The 16,945-nt window shown below is 53.5% G+C and overlaps 1 protein-coding gene across 3 annotated transcripts in view; it reads right to left on the reverse strand.

Moving 5' to 3' along the window:
- The window catches only part of Gsg1l (GSG1 like), a 220,740-nt gene that overhangs the window by 58,303 nt on the left and 145,492 nt on the right, over positions 1 to 16,945 (reverse strand). For 2 of the 3 annotated variants that reach the window (XM_023709475.1, XM_004622901.2), the window contains exon 3: positions 16,595 to 16,747. The exons of the other annotated variant lie outside the window; for it this stretch is intronic. In XM_023709475.1, the coding sequence (XP_023565243.1) occupies positions 16,595 to 16,747 (153 nt within the window). The remainder of the gene's footprint in view (positions 1 to 16,594; positions 16,748 to 16,945) is intronic. 3 annotated transcript variants of the gene reach the window in all.

The following is a 16,945-nucleotide window of genomic DNA, read 5'->3' on the forward strand; positions in this document are numbered from 1 at the left end:
TTAAGTCTCAACCCCTGGACCACAAACCAAATGAAGGTCACCGCCCTTGGAGAACTCTCAAGAAAGCTTTGAACCTCGGCCTGTGGAGTGGGGGACTCGGCTGGCGCTGCAGGGCTAGGGCCTTCTGCCACCGGAAGGAACCCAGCCCACATGCATGCGCACAACTACACTTAGGCCAGTCATCTGCTCGGCTGACGACATTCACCGGCTCCTCCTGGCTCCCAGCTGCACAGAAGACAGCAGAAGGTGGGCCCTGTGGGGAAGCTCGGGGACCCGCTGAGTGCGAGACCAATGTGGCACCAGCTTCATCTACTGCTCTGGGAGCCGGCCTGACCCACCCCACTCTCTGGGCTCTGCACTGCCCCAAGCTCCATGTCAGCAGCCTCTGGGGACCTTCCTCATGGCTTGCTTCCCTAATCTCACGCACCCCACATCCACCAGGCTTCCCACCCTTTGCCTTCCTGCCCCCCCCCCCCCGACTTGGGATACGATCCTGAAGGGGACTCATTGAGACTGAGCACCCCCCAGGGACTCTTCTGGTTGTATCGTCTCCTGGTCACCTTGGACGCCGCCCTACCCCAGCATCACCTGGGACCCAATCCTTGACCCTTCTGTCTGTCTGACTGAGAGCCCTACGGCAGGTCACTCCAATCCCAGTGGGCTCAGACAAGGGCCACGTGGCTGCGAGTAGAGTGGCTGTGCCCGACAGGCATGAGTGGCCGGGTTTGGATCCCCCAGTGCACTGGCTCTGCCTTCCTGTGTTCGTCCTACATCTCTCTACACCTTACCCCATCTCCATTTCTATGTCCTCTCAGAGAGACACCTCCTTTTCTCTGTGTGGGACACAGCCTGTGTCCCCCTCCCCAATGACTCAGCCACGTGAACCACAGATGTCCCAGAGTTGCCATGACAATGCCAGCTCCCGAGCACTAGCCACGCACTGAGCGTGGTCCTTAGTCACGGCTCACTCCCTAAGCCCTCACAACCCTCGCTTGGCAGCTCTGCCCACTGTCCCTGGCGGGAGAAGGGGTAGCTGAGCCTCGGGAAGATGGAGAGCTTGGTTGGGGCACATGGCTCGTGGGTGGTGGGGTTGGGATCCACACCAGCTCTGGGCCTGCAGCCCTCGCCGGTGCAGGATTTCACTTCCACTTTTGCAGACTCACATCAGAATACTTGTTAGAGACTTTCCATCTGCACCCTGAGAATGAGCTTAGGGTGTGAACGCAGTTCATGACGACATCCTGCAGGTATGAGAGACACAGGACAAACCAAGTCCTGCCCTTGGCCCATGCTCCGGCAGGAGAGTCACAAAAACTGTGTTCAGATGAGGTACTGCCTGGCTGGGCACCTTCAGGCCTGTTATTAACCTCCCTGGGCTTGCTCCTCATCTCTGAATGGGTGTGGCAGGCCACAGACAGGGCCTGGTGTAAAGGTGACAAGGTGAAAACCCTGGGAGGCGGGGTGGACCTGTCACAGCCCATGGAGAGCAGCAGGCCCCTCCTTCCAAGTGGCCTGGCTCCCTCCTGTTGATGGAGAGACTGGAGTTACACTTACCCACTGTGAATAAGGGACTCCAGAAATGCAGGTCTTGGCCTCAGTTTCCCCACTTAGTCGCTTACTCAGCCCACTCCTCTGCGGCAGGATGCTGTGTTCGTACTGCCCTCTGCTGGGCGCAGTCCTAGACCCTCAGAGGAGGGCACATAAGGACCTGAGGACCTGAGACTGTGCTGGACCCCACCTGGTTTCCCCAGAAGCCACACCTCTCAACAACTGCCCTTCCCACCGACCAGTGCCCAGGAGGCCCAGCCTTTCACTGTCCCCAGGGACCAGGCAGCTGGGGTTCCCAGCATCTTCTGTTCCACCATCTCTAAGTTCACTGAAACTGGAGCAAAACTGCAATTGTACCAGCATGGGCTTAGCTTCCAATTTTTTATTAAACTTATTAACATTCCTACCTCTACCCATCCCCCAAAGACCAATTTCCACCTGGCCCTGGGCCCGGGGCAGGCTCATTTGTATGAAAGGCCCTATGGCCGGCACAGCCCTCAGTCCTTCCTTCCAGGAGCAGCAAAGGATGCGCCAGAATTTAATCAGGGATGACGGACCTCAGGCAGCAACGACAGGCAGCCAGCCTGCAGCCCCACCGCCCGAAGGAAGATTCACCAGCTGACCCCAGCCCACAGGTCCTGCTTCCCTTGTGGAATCTCCAGGCCCTCCTGTGGGCCACTGACTTGAACCTAACACTCCAGCTCTTTCGTTCATTTGAGAAGCATCCTCTGACTGCCAAGCTCTGGAGCAGCCACTGGGGACAGGGCACAGGCTAATGAAGGGGACGACAGAAACAGTGAAGTCAAGTCCATTACCACAAATACTGACATAGAAATGTGTATATCCATGCTCGAAACCTGGCCACCTGCGGGCTGAATCGAACCTGCAGCTGCTGGCGAGAGCCGTAAAAACGGGTGGGGAGCTTGGGGCCAACATTTGGAAACCTGGAGGATTTCCATTCAAATATGGGAGTTTTGGCTTGTCTTGTAAAAATCAGAAGCCTTGGTAACACCGGGGCCACGTCTCCACTTGGCAGTAGTTGTGTGGGCTGAGCGTTTGTGCCCGCCCCCACCCACCTGTTGAAATCTACAGTAATTCCCAGCTCGGTGGTCCTAGGAGGTGGAGCTTCGGGGTGTAATTAAGTCATATGGGTGGAGCCCTCATGAATGAGATTGGTGCCCTTGTTCAGAAGGGACCCCAAAGAGCGGCGGTTCCTCCCACCATATGACCCCATGGCCAAAACGCTCTGTTCAGAAGCTACGAAGTCCTCAGCAGACGCCAAATCTGCTGATGCCAGAACAACCCTGGATTTTCTTGGTTCCTGCGCTGTGACCAATCATGCGTGCCGTTTCCAGGCCACCCAGCTGACGGTGTTTTTGTTTGTGGATGTAAACGGCCCCTTGTGCCAAGCGGGGCTATGGCTGCACTGTTTCGTGGGGCCCCTCGCCCACGCTCTTCACAATATTCCAACACACGCACCCATATTTCTGTCTAAGCAGCTGGAAGCTTTTGATGTGCAGCCCCTGGGAGGGGACTGGAGGAGGGATGGCGGCAGGGTCCTCTCACCTGAGTGCGGAGGAGACGGGGGCTCAGAGGAGATGGGGGCTCAGAGCTGGGAGACCGCAGAGAAGTGTGCTCACCCAGAAGGTGGGCGCGGGGAAGGAGCCACCGCTCCAACTCCATCCACGTCCTGGGCCCTGTCCCGGCCAAGGAGGAAGGCAAGAACAAGGCTGCCGTGGGCTCAGGCCGTGGGGCCTGGGAACACACAGAGGAGGGGCCCTGGGTTGTAGGAGCTGCAGAGGGCCTTCAAGGAGAGTCAGCGACCTTCCTTCCTTAGGATTCGTCGCCACCGAGGGACCTGGTGCGTGGCAGGGGCTCAGGAAATGCTGTCTCTGTGCTGCGTCTTGGGTCCTTCCCTCTCCCTCCTTTCCTCTCCTCCTGTTCCTCTGCCTCCTCTCCCTTGCACCCTCTCCTTTCCCCTGCCCTTGGGTCTGTTCATCACCTCCTGTTGCCTCACAGTTCCTGTCTGCCTCTCTGCTCATCTGGGGCCTCTGCTCTGCTCCCCCCGCCCTTGCCCTGCAGGGACCGCGATCCAGTGAGGGCTACAGTACAGACCACAGTGCAGGTGCTGCCTCAGCTCCCACCCAGAAGGCACCGCTGTCCTCCCCAGCTACTGTCTCCAGGAGCCGGCTCTTCTGTTCCTATAGCGGGCACTTGGGGGCATCAGTGTCCCCCCCACCTCCCAGCCTTGGCCTCTGGTCCTCACATCCTCCCCATTCTGCCTCTCCTAGCTCCTCCACGTCCTCTGTGCCTGCTGCCACCATCTCAGTGGCCCCTCAGCTATGCGACTCCTGCCTACCTAAAGCCCCCACTATTCCCCGCTGCATCGCTCTGCCCAGTGAGCCACATTTCCCAGCCTGGCATTTGAGGCAGGTGTGATCTGACGTCCACCCCCACCCCGACTCACAGAGTGCCCAGAGGTGTTGGGGCTTCGGGGGGAGGGGCTGTGACGGGCAGCCTGAGGGGAGAGGCCAGGGAGGCAGGCGGACACCCTCCAGTACACGGGACAGTCAACCAGAGATACCGGCCATGCCAGGCATGAGACGCCCTGACCCAGGGACTCGGGGTGCAGAAACTAAGCAAAATACACAATCAGGGGTTGTGTGGGGCCTCACTGGCGAGCGACAGCCAGGTGCATGCATGGGATTAGAGCACAACCGAGAAGCTCCTTTCAGCTAGCAATGCTGTCACTACTGTGCCGTCAGAGAGCAGTGCATCTCACGTGCTCATGGGGACTCAGAAAACCACGCAGCAGGCTTGTAGGGACACAGAACGTACACAGTACGTGCACCGTGGCACGTCTGATGATGGTAGTGAAAGTCTATGTCCCCAGTTGGGTTATTCACTGCACTGTAGCTTCATCATTATTTTGGAGCGTGTATCCTCTGCTTCTAAAAAGAGTTCCTGTAAACAGGAAGCCAGGGACGCCCGCAGCCGCCACGACCGTCTTACGTGAGAGTGTGCTGTGTGATGTTCACACAATGACAAAGTTGCCTGGCTGCACGGCTGTCAGACACTCCGTGTCTTTCAAGTGACACGTGGCTGTGTAAGTTCTTGCAGCCACTCGACAAGTACGCAGTGAGGGCCTGCCACGTTTTAAGCGCTGCTCCAGAATGGGTAAGCGCTACAAAGGTCATGAAGCGTGGGCAGTCCACTTGGGAGGCTGAGGCAGGAGGATCGTAGCAAGTTTGAAACCAGCCTGGGCTACACGGTGAGTGCAAGGCCAGCCTGAACTGCATAGTGAGACCCTCTCTCAAAATAACTTTCGCTTCTCGGCCTTTTGGCTAAGAGCAAGTGTAGGATCTAAATAAAATTAAAAAGTGAAACATAAAGTCGGTGTGGGACCCAGCAATTCTTCTCCCTGGTTTATACCCAAGTGACAACTGATGTCCACACACACGTTACAGCATGAATGCTTGTGACAGCGCCATTCACAGTCACCCAGAGCAGGGAACAGCTCAAGTGTACATTAACTGATGGGTAGATAAAAAAAGGTGACTGATCCATGCAGTGGATTATTATTCAGCTGTAAAGAGGAAAGAGCGAGGCTATCTCCCCAGATAGCTCAGTGGCATAAGTGCCTGCCTGGCAAGTGCAAGGACCTAGGTTTGATCCCCAGCACCACATGCCACGTCAACCACTGAGAATGGGCCTGGTGGCGCACGCCTGTAACCCCAGCACTGGGGAGACTGAGACGAGAGGACCACTATGAGTCAGAGCTGCGTAGTGAGATCCTGTGCCAAATAAATACAACAAAAAAGAGGAAGAGTTTGAGTTGTGATCCCAATCACTCTGAAAGCATTATTTTGTGTCAGACAATGAATTTGTTTACCAAACTGAATGTGGTCATTCAATGAATTTGCTTACCAAACTCAATACGGTTCCAGGGTATAAAACCCCTTCCTGCTTCCTGGGCCACCGCCTTTCGGTCCTCTCCTGTGTGACAGCAGACTGGGGGGCCCTGAGCTCAGTAATAAATGGCTTTCCAAATTCCAAAAAAAAAGAGGAAGATGCTTCTGGCTGGAGCCCCAACATGTGGGAATCTTGAAAACATTATGGTAAGTTAAAGAAGCTCATCATAAAATACCATATATTGTATGATTCCATTTATATAAAGTGCCTAGAACAGACAAATCTATGGAGATAGAAAGTCTATTAGCGGTTGCCTGGGGCTGGGCGGGTTGATGGAGAATAGGGAGTAACCGCTCCTGGGTGTGAGGTTTATTTTTGGGGTAATGAAAATGTTTTAAAATTAGATCGGTGCACGGCTTACTCAGTACCCTTGAATTATACTTTAAATGGGCAAAGATTATGATATGCAAATTACACCTTAATAAAGTTGTGTTTTTTTTTTAAACATTTTGAATTAAAAATCAGGAGTCCCCCCCCCCCTAATAAAATCCAGATTTTGGCTTTCCTTGAATGCCATGCATATTTCTCCATGGCAACAATGAGCTGTTAGTGGGGCACATGTCCCTGAGATTGTCACAGTCCCCATATTGCCAGCTATATTGTACCTGGACAGCTTGGCTTGTTCGTTCCACCCACATGGACTCTGGGTGTCAGGCCATCAGTCTAATGGGAGGGGACCACGGGTGTGGAGTTAACACCCCTACTGTCATTCTACACTTGCCTGTCCCTAGGAACCTAAAGCCCTGATGGCCAGAAGGGACCACGTGGACAGGACAGTGGATACGCCACATGGACCTGTCCAACAGGAAAGCACAAGAGCTTTGAAGCCAGAATTGCCACTTAGTAGCTCTGAACCTCAGTTTTCTCATCTATAAAACAGGGATAAGACTGGTGCCTGCCATCCTAGGGTTACACTGAGGTCACACTGAGCACGTAGTAGGTGCTCAATAAACTCAGTTCTACAGTTTATTGTCTGCAATTTCAATTCCCAGAACTTCTGAAATCCAGAAGTGCTTTATAACTTATGTGCCAAAACAAAAACAAAAACCCTGCCTGTCTCAGCCCTCTCCCTCCCTCCAGAGTTATTAAGGGCTCCAGTCTAACCCAATGGGAGCAGGCCAGAGCTCAGCCAACCATCCAAACCCCTGCCACCTAAGAGGATTTCACTGGCCTTTGTCCCTGGGGTCCTGGGAGGGAAACCCCACGGGCTTGCAATTTCCTAAGAGGTAGGTATGTCTGTGGGTCTTGAGCCCTTTAGAACACACCCGAGCTTATGCTAATGAATGAGGTGATTCAGGTGGAGGCCCGGTCCCCAGAAGATGAAGCCCTGCTGCGGGCTGAGGCTTTGAGCCTGATCTTGGGAGGGAGCACCAGAGTGGAGACCGAGGTCAACTGTATGGCCAAGGGTTTAGTGAAAATCCCCCCAAAACGAGGGCTTAGCAGCAGAGTTGCCCTGCAGGACCCCAGCTGTTTTCTCGGGCCTTTAGGAGACCTTCTGTGGCAGCTCCTGGTGCCCAGTGTCCCTTTGGCCAAGGCCAGAGGCCACCTGCCTGTGGGTAGGTGGCTCCTGTATATGTCGGTGGCCTTTTTCTTTACACACCTGTTCTCTCTAGTGGCAGAGGCTGGATCGTGAGGAGCACCTGCCTTGGGAGCAGGGCCGGTGAATCCCCAGCACCCCCAAGCTGCCCAAGGAGCAGAGCAGGTGCGCCCTGCACGGCCCCAGCAGGGGACACACAGCCCCCCCACCGCCCTCTCCCACTCACCCTCACATCCCCTCCTAGCTTCCTTCCTGCTCCACCCTGCTGCTGGGCTCTCCCGCCTATTTCCTGGGATCATCTCCCAAGAAAACAACTCGCACCCAAATCTTCACCTTAGGGTCTCGCTTGAGGGCACCACTCCCGGGCTTCGGAGGTCTTTGGCACCACCTACTGACTCTGATAATCTCTCAGCCCCATGACCCAGTGGACTTGTCCTCAATTGAGTCCTCTGGGCAGCCACGGGCCTGTACTACCCCGGTTGGCCTACAACTAAGCCTTCACCATAGGCCTGCAAGGGATCTGGTTAATCGAACTGTTTCCTACTCTGACAAGGCGATTGGCTTGGGGACAAGTTTATGAACTGAGTTGCCCTAATCACAGTCTTCCCTGGAGAAAACGCTGAGGAGGAGCCATTAGGAAGGAGCTCTGAGCTGGGGCTGTAGCTCAGCAGCACAAGCACCTGCCTGGCAAGAGCAAGGTCCTGAGTTTGATTCTCAGTACCAAAAAAAAAAAAAAGAAGGAAGAATAAGAATAAGAGAGAAGAGAGGAAGAGGAAGAGGAAGAAGAGGAAGGGGGGAAGGGGAAGGGGAGGGAGAGGGCAGAGGGAAGGGAGGGGAAAAGGGAGGAAGAGGGCAGAAGGAGGGAAGGGGAAAAGGGAGGAGAAGGAAAGGGGGAAGGGAGGGGACGGGGAGGAGAGGAGGGGGAATAGTGGAAGGGGAGGAGGGGAGGGGGAGGAGGAGAAAGAAGTTCTGGAATCTTTCCTGAGCCAGGAGACTTTGTGACCACTCTTCTCTCCATAGAGACAAAGCCAGAATGGGGTCTTTCGGCACAGGTTAAGACAGCAGGGTGGCAAGTGGAATTAGGGCCCCAGAAAACCCACCCCACAACAGTTTGTGGTGGCCCACAGTGAGAAGTGTAACCACAGCAAACCCGCAGATTGCCACGAGAAGGCTCTGTGACGTAGCGTTAGGCGGCTCGAACACCAGTACCACAATACCTGTTCAGTTAGCTAAGTGACAAGGGGTGGGGATAACCACGGAGCGGGTCCCCTAGGTGAGTCCTGTCCTGGCAAGCGCGGTCGGCACAGCCTGGGATTTCATCCTGTGGAACAGCACGCAGTTTACAATTTAGGGATTATTTCTTTCTGGAATTTTTAATGTAATATTGTTGGAAATTACACAAGGCGAAAGTGTGGCTAAGGGGAAGATTACCGCATGACTAGAATCCACGAATAATGAAGACTGTCATTCTCACTGTGGTGAGCATATTACTCTTATCGACGTTAGGAGAATTCCTCTATTAAGCTAGATATTAAAGCAATTTGAGAAAGTATAAAGCAGCGGCACTCACTAATTTTTTCTAGTTTTCGAAAATACAGCTATTTTTCCATAAAAGAATGCTGTCAACCCATAGTGGGCTTCTGTTATGCCACAAAGAATGAATAAACAGAGTCGACCAAAAACTGTATGCAGCTTCAGGAAAAGGAAATAGAGTATGTTTTTTCAGCAGATGGTGGTACCCTCAGATGGGGGCCCTCGGGGATGTTGTACGTCACAGAAAAGCCACCACACTGCCGGACCTTCACAAAGAAACTGAAACCACTTTGCAGCCGTCTCTGCGGCCACGGCTGTCCAGCAGCCATCTGGGGTTCTAATAAACAGCTGGAAGCTCGCAGCCACCGCTGTGCGTACCTTTTGTAATTGTAGAGGCCACAGATCCCTTGTATTCCTCTCATGCTGTCTCAATAAATCTAGTGTTCAAATATTTATATAAGCATTCCTTTTCCTGAAACAGGTGTATAATTTTTTTTTGGGGGGGGTGGGGAAACAAACTCCATATTTAGAATTAAAAAAAAAAAAATACAGGAAAGGCCGAGGACTTAAGTGTGTGGTGGGGAGGGAAGGCCACCGCTCCCGGGGGAGGGGAGGCGATTGGAGGCAGAACTCAGATCCACGCTTCCTGTTGGCCAGTGGGGTCACGCGCCTCATGCGTGTTGGTAAGAGGCCTAAGCACTAAGTGGCCAGAGGTGTGGCCGGCGGCGCCTGCTGTCCTGGAGCCTTTGTGCTCCGCTGCTCCTGGGCAGGACAGCTCGAAAGCCAGCTCCTGACACCGGGCATCTGCTGGGCCTAGAGCCTCCAGGTCCCTGAGGCCTGGTGCAAAGCGCATGGGTGGTATCAGTCCCTGGCCACGTGGAGTCCACCCTTTGACCATACCCCACCTTTAAAAAAACAAACAACCTCCCTCCCCAGTGTTTTGCTAAGTAGCCTGGGCTGTCCTCGAACTCGTGTTCCTCCCGCACCAGCGTCTCACAGCTCGGATTACAGGCGTGCGCCTGTACACCCAGCACCACACTTTCCTCTTAAAATGGTGCCTGAAACGCAGATTCCCGAGAATGACCTCATTGTTGGTAATTTTTGTTTTATCACAACACTTTTCTCATTTCATAACGAAGCAGACTCTTGCCGACTCCTCTACGCCACTGGTTATTTCTCAGAAATGCACGGGTCTCCTTTGGTGCCGGCCTAGTCTGTAGTGAAAACACAGGCAGTGGCGCTGAGCGGGAAGCTTTGCAAACGGCCCGCGAGTCTTCCTCAGCAGACCAGCCCTACGGTTACCGGGTTGCTAAGGAAAATCAGAGGTCTTCCCAGTCTCTGCTCAAAGTGCTTCTCCAATCCGAGGGTCTGGGGAGTAAGCGGCTCACAGTGCCCTGGTTTCCCTATCCCTTTCTTCTGAAATCACAAGATTTTTTGGCAGACTCTGTATTTATATTTTAAAAATATACAGAAAAGGCCCAGGGGAGACTGACAGCTGGACTAGCTCCCCATCTGGAATTAATCTTGCTTAGTCTTAAGAGTTCCCCAAAATCTGTGGCCATATTTTGTACAGGGTCTCACTACACAGCTGGGACTCCTAGTGATCCTCCTGTTTTCAGCCTCCCCAGCACTGGGATTATAGGTGTGCACCACCATGCCTGGACACGGTGGCCGGCTCAGCGCACCCGACAGAGGGGCCAGTGTGGCATGTGGTAGTGGGGATCGAACCCCGGTCCCTGGGCTTGCGTAAGCAGGTCTCGCTGGCCCCGTGGCCACCTCCAAGGTGGCATTAGTTTAGGGTTTCATGGGCCCTAGCACTTTCACGTTCATGGGCCTATTCCTGTATAAAAGAAATGTGAAAAGCTGCCTACTGTTGGTTGTCAATGACATGCAGACAAATATAATTCAAACTAAATCCGCTCTTGTATCTGTATTATTTTAAAATATTTTAACCCTGGGCTGGAGAGATAGCTCTTTGCTTTGTGCTGAGAACATTCAGAATCTTCTCTGCAAGCTATTTTTTTTTTAACCTTGTCTTTATTTATTTGGCACAGAGTCTTGCTATGCAGCTTGGACTCATAGGGACCCTCCTGTCTCAGCCTCCCCAGCGCTGGGATTACAGGCATGCATGCCCACGCCCGGTTTCAGTGGCTATAACAACGCGGGGCCAGCATGGCATGGAGTACCAGGGATAAAACCCCGGTCCTTGCTCTTGCCAGCCAGGTGCTTAGACTGCCGCGCTATCTCCCCAGCCCCATCCATGAACTATTTTGATAGGCAATTAATTTTGAGCCCCGGTTACCCATTGGGCTAGGGGATATTAAAGCCTGCCCCCATCGACCGCATCCTGTTCATTATTACAATGTTCATTTCTTTCCCCTGACGTTGAATCAAATCCACACTGGAATATTCCGTGCCACACAGTGAGCTCTGGGCCTACTGGAGCAGTCTCCCCGGCAGGTGGGCCGACGTTTGCCCCCTGGGTGCCACCTTCCTGTCCAAGCTCAAGACCTACCTGTCCACAGCCACTGGCTGCTAGGAGCACCAGCTCAGGACAGCCCTGTGACCCCTTTTCTCTCCCCTGGAACACCTCTACCTGCCCGGCTTCAGCAGGAGAGGGCTGCTCCCGGGGTCCCCATCTGCCCCTTAGTTTACTTGGGGACGGCTAGGAATGACAATGACAAGGACATCGTGGAATCCCTGTGCTAAGTCCTGCTCAGGGCACCACCGCGAGGCAGGAAGCAGGGCTCAGCAACTGCCAGCCACGCGGCCGCGGGTAAGCCAGTTTTCATATCTACACGACGAATGACCAATATTGATGGTGAATGTTTAAATTTTTTAAAAAATTATTATGGTAAAAAAACACCTTGCTGCTGTTCTCCCTCAGACACTCCCGCTCTCTTTGAACTCATTTATCCTGTTTTTCTCACCACTTTCTTTCTATTTATTTGTATGTATTTGGTACAGGGTGTCACTACGCAGATTGGGCTCATAGCGATCGTCCTGTCTCAGCCTTCCCAGCCCTGAGGTTGCGGGCGTGTGTCACCACGCCTGGCTTTGGTGGCCTGCTCGGCACAGGGGCCGCCTCAGCATGCAGTGCTGGGGACCAAAGCCGGGCATTGTGCTTGCCCAGGCAGGCACTTAGACCACTGAGGCACTTCTGCCAATGCTCTGTCATGAGATCGGACGGAAAACAGTTGTGGCCAAGCAGCATCCAACAGAAAGGCGGCTCGTCTAAAACATTATGAAACATCAGAAACTCGGGCAGCTTGCTCACTGGACCTGGCACCTTTCCCTCTTCCCCGAAGTCGAAATGAGCATGAAAGATAGACATCTGAGATCTACTCAAAGGCAGCAAAACTGAAGAGACTCACCAACAAGGACTTCCCGAACCGCTTCAGACAGTGGCAAGCACAGTTGGGAAAAGTGTGCCCAAACCAAGGCGAAATATTTTTGAGGGAGATTCATGGCCGTTGTGACTTTTGCTACAGTAAATATAAAATTCTTTTTATTAGTTTGGTACATGATGAATGTGTTAATCATGGGGAGCTGGTGTATGTTTATTTGACATCTTCGCCCTGCTGATTCCCCTCCTTCCCTCCCCATCCTTCGATTTTCTTCCTATCTGCAAAAGGTCTGAAAACATTCACCGGATCTTTTGCTCACTCTCATAGCGCGGAGGCATTAGACCTGCCCTCGTCAGCACACTAGGGGTAAAGATGTGTGCACATATGCATGTGCGTGCGCATGCGGGCGTGTGCATGAGTGTGTGGTGTGTGGCCAGTTTGCCGAGAGCCAGCTCCCAGCCGCATCCCCTAGAGGAAACAGTGCCCAGGCACTTTAGCTGAAGTTGGCGGGAATGAGGGCTCACGAGGACCACCACGATGGGGGTTTGGTGGTAGTGAGAGAGGTCCCTGACTTACGGACTGAACTTAGCTCTCCAAATCTAGGATGGTGTGAAAGCAGTACAAAAGTGGTCAACAGTAGCCAGACTTCACATTTGGGGTGGGCTGAGGATGTGCATCCAGTCCTCAATCTGGTCAGGGCCATGATCCGCAGCTCAGTGGGCCCTGAGCTACCACGGTACGTGGTGTGTTGCGTTGCTGGGGGAGGGAGCCTGTAGGATGCTGTATTCAGTGCATGCTTTGGTTCTGGGTATTTTCAACTTATAACTCACTTGTAAGATCATAACCCCATCATAAACTGAGGAGCACCCTTACAAGGGCAATGAAATTTAGGGCAAGAGCAGGGTGGGAGCCAGAGGATGGAAGAGCCTTGAACAGGAGCCCTAGGAGTAAGAGGGATTCACACAGTGACATGACAGGGTTCCTGCTAAAGGCCAGCCCGGGGAGAATGTCCAGGGTAAGGATGGAGAATGTGACAGGTGTCAGGGTGGGGGCTTCTGGCTAAGCTGAAGCCACAGGATTCCTGCCTAAGAGGCCCTGAGGGCAGAGCCCAAGGTCACGACCTGGCCACCAAGAGGACACAGAGAAGCCCCATTCAGATCGGGTCAAAAGAGAGAGACTTGGTCACATCTCAGCGCTGGTCATTATAATTAACAACACTCAGGTGGTTAATTCCCATCATTAATAATGTACCCTAATAGCTGGTTTGAGCAAGGGCTGCCCCAAACTCCACTTTCTCCTCTGCCCTCCTATGCGCTGCTGACCTTGGGCTAAGCTGGGCCAGCAGATGGCAGGACCCAATCTCTCCCCAGATGGCTCGTTGCTGGTTTTTGGCCAGCCCTGCCTGCCCATTCCTTCCTGGCACAAGCAGTGCCTGCCCCATGGGGACAACCAGAAGCCCCTCACCTCCTCCTAGCCCCAGCACTGCTCTCCCTGTCCTCAAGGGGCTTCCCAAACCCAGCTCTCCACTTCGTCTTCTGGCCTGGCAGGTCCAATACCTGGCTGTTTCCACAACAGCCTTAAGGTTCACCGCCTCCACGTAGCCTGCCTAGCTGGGTTCAGGTTCTCCCAGGCATGAATACTACATCGCTGCTATCCAACATTTGCTACTTCGGCCTTATGACATCTTCTGGCATAATTCTCAGCTACTATTTTCTGCAGACTTTAAAAAGCCCTCCCCCTCCCACCCAGCTATACCCACAGCATGATCCCGTGAAAGCAGGCACGGAAAGGCGGCTGGGGGAAGCTTAATCCCAGCTCCGTAATTGACCAGCTGTGTGACCTTGCACAAGCCAATTAACCTCCCCGAGTCCTAGATTGTTTATCTGCCCAAAAGATGGAGACCATCTTATTTACTTGTGTGGTGGGACTCCCCGCAGGGAGAGAACCTGGATTTCTTAGAGGGGCGAAAACTTTGATAAGCCCTTGGAGGCAGAGGAAATAAGTCCCACTCTCTACTCCACAAGGAGCTGCTGCAGAACTGGAGGTGGCCGCCTCAGGCTGGCCACTGATGGTTATAGCAGGCCACGGGAGGGCTGCATGCTCGGGGCAGGGCACTGGTGCTTCGTGGAGCGGCAGAACAGGAGCAGAGAGAAAGCAGAGTAGAGCCAGGCTGCCCACGCCCTTCAGCTCTCAGTGGCCCGCTGGCCTCATTGTCCACTGCCTGCTCTTTCCAGCCCTCACACATTCTGATGCAGCCACTATGGAATCTGCACAAGACCAGGGCCAGCTTGGGGCCAGGGGGTCACCAGATCAGGGGTCCCTGGCCCTCTGGACCCTTCCCAGAATACTCTGAGCTGCATAAAATACAATTCATACAATTACAGAGGAAACCAGTGATAGTGAAAGTGGTGGGCATACCGCACAAAGCTGTTGTGTTGTTGTGTTAACGTATGAAACAATGAGATTCGGGGGTGCTTAATAAATGTTATACTTCTGACGCTGTGTGTTTCGGAACATCTGTAAGAGTGGCACCGTGGCAGGAGAAGCCTCCCAACTCCTGCAAGAGACTGTCACAGCCACTTCCCTGCAGTCTGTTGAAGAAAATGCTAAGTGACATTTACAAGTTAGAGAAATGAAAAGCTAATTTCTCCCCCGTCTAGGTCCGCAGACTCTCTGAACGTGGTGGAATTCTGAGCCACCAACTGGGTCTTCTTCCTAGTCCCAAACCCTGCGGAATCTCACCTCTTGCGTGGCCTGCACCCTCCCTACCTAAATACGCCATTCCACCTGTGTTCTGCCTTGTACTCAGAGCAGTCATTCCAAAGCGCACATCTGACCACATCACCCCTCACTCTGAATTCCTCAGTGGCTCCCAACTGCCATTACGGTAAAATCTGAAGACTTTGGCAAAAATAATTTTTAAAATATGCAGACCCTCCCCCAGCTCTGCTGGTTTACCTCTCAATGTCCCTCTTCTCCCTACTCTGTCTTCCTGCCATTCTGAACACATGAGGTTCCCAGAATCTGCCTTCGCATGAGGGCTTTGACCGCGCTGTTCCATTCAGCCACATGGCCTTAGCCCCAAGCAAACACTGCCTGATTTCCAAATTTCCCCTCAAATGCTACCTTCTTGGTGTCCCATCTCCCCCATCTCCACTGTCTGCGCAAATGCAGGTGCCCTCCGGTGGGTTCCCACATACTTGGGCATAGATGTTAGCTTGCTGCATTATAATCACTGGATGAGTCCGACTCCAGGAGACGGCGAGCTTCAGGAGGGGGAGGGCTGAGTCTCCTCCCTTCATCCCCCCAAACTTAGACAGTGGCTGGTGCCCAGAAAGCCTTCAATGGGTGTTGATGGAGAAAATGAATAAAAGATGAAAAGCAAAATCAACACGATCTCAGTTCTGAATAGCTGGGAATGCGGTAGGGGTGGGTCAGACTGACGCTGTGTTATGACAATCATAGTTTTCTTACATTAGAGTCCCCTGTGTTGGGAATGACAAGTCACACGCGTTTTGATCTATGCAGTGTGCAGTAATTTCCTGGATTCAGTTCTTCGTTCTCCTCTGTTATGCATCTGTACCTCAATTCGGGGGCCATTATTTCCTATACCAAGAGGCCCCTAGCTTCCTTTCCATTCGGGGAGAGTTAGCTCTTCCCACGCTCATGTCCCATGAAGATTAGGATTATTAGATTTATAGAAGTGAGATTTACATGTGGCTTTTCAGGAATAGATATCTTACAGAGCCAAGCCGTCACTCTTTCCACCAGCCCTCCTCTGAGTATAGTTTATAGCCATCTTCTAATCCCTCCCCATGACCTTGCTGCTTAACTCCTGACCACTGGGATCTCTTGCCACCACCCTGGGCACAGGATCACCAAATCCAACGGCCTTTCCTTGGCAGCCTCTTGTCTTCGTGCTCTGGACCATGCAGTGCGGTGGACAGATGCATTCTTCCTGAAGTCCTTATCTCCACAGCTTTCCCAGGGCTGGTGCTTCAGTGTCTGGACGCCTGTGATGGCTCTAGATCCTGCTCGATCTCTCTGTGCAGCTCACAAAGGCAAACAGGACCAAGTAGAGGACCGATGTCTCCTCGCCCGAAACAAGCTCCTCTTTTGTAGCCAGGCATCAAGCCCAGAGCCTCAAGCATGCGAGACAATGTGCCTGGCAAGGCAAGTGATGACCACCTTTACAGATGGCAGAGGCTTGGGGCTCAGAGAAGGGAGGCTCCGGGCCCAAGCGCTCTGCCACTGAGCCACACCCCCAGCGAGCAGGAAGGACTCCTCTTTTTCAGCTCCACAAATGTCAGCAGCACCCATGCATTGTGCAGAGCCACTTTCTCTTCCTCATGCCCCAAATCCACAAATCAGTGAATGGAAGGTCTCACAGGCAAATCTTCCCTGTCTCCCACACGGGTAACATCCCACGGGGCTGGGACTGCCTGCTCATGCTTGTTGCTGGGCTCCTGGGACTCAACCCAGAGCCTGGTGTGCCAGAGACCGTGTGCGTGTCCAGGCGGGTGGCGACCACCTTTACAGATGGCAGACTTGGGGCTCAGAGAGGGGAGGCTCCGGGTCGAAGCCTTCCGGTTGGCACCAGCAGGCCGTGCCCTCAGGGGACTCTGAGTGCCACACCCTGGCTGTGCCCCAGTCTTACCTGAAAGCACCGTGAAGACGGCTGCAAAGGCGTTGAGCTTGAGCCCGTCGATGACGCTGCTGGAGTGGAAGAGCTCGAGACACATGAGGCTGAAGCCCACCACCAGCAGGAGGATGTAGAGCACCTCAGAGACCACCGACAGCCAGAGCACCCCTGCAACAGAGGCAGAAAGGCCCAGGGTAAGGCCCACCCGAAGCCCACTGGGGGCCACCGGGGGCCACCCCCCCCCCCAAAGCCACCATCCCGGGGACTGGTTTAGAACCCAGCTGCAATCAGCCAGGGTGTGACATCCTCCGGGTAACCATGACTGTGCATCCTGTGACTGGTAGCTAACTAGCCAGACTGGGGAGA

Source organism: Octodon degus, unplaced genomic scaffold (assembly GCF_000260255.1).
Source record: "Octodon degus isolate 3935 unplaced genomic scaffold, OctDeg1.0 scaffold00001, whole genome shotgun sequence".
NCBI classification, from domain to species: domain Eukaryota; kingdom Metazoa; phylum Chordata; class Mammalia; order Rodentia; family Octodontidae; genus Octodon; species Octodon degus.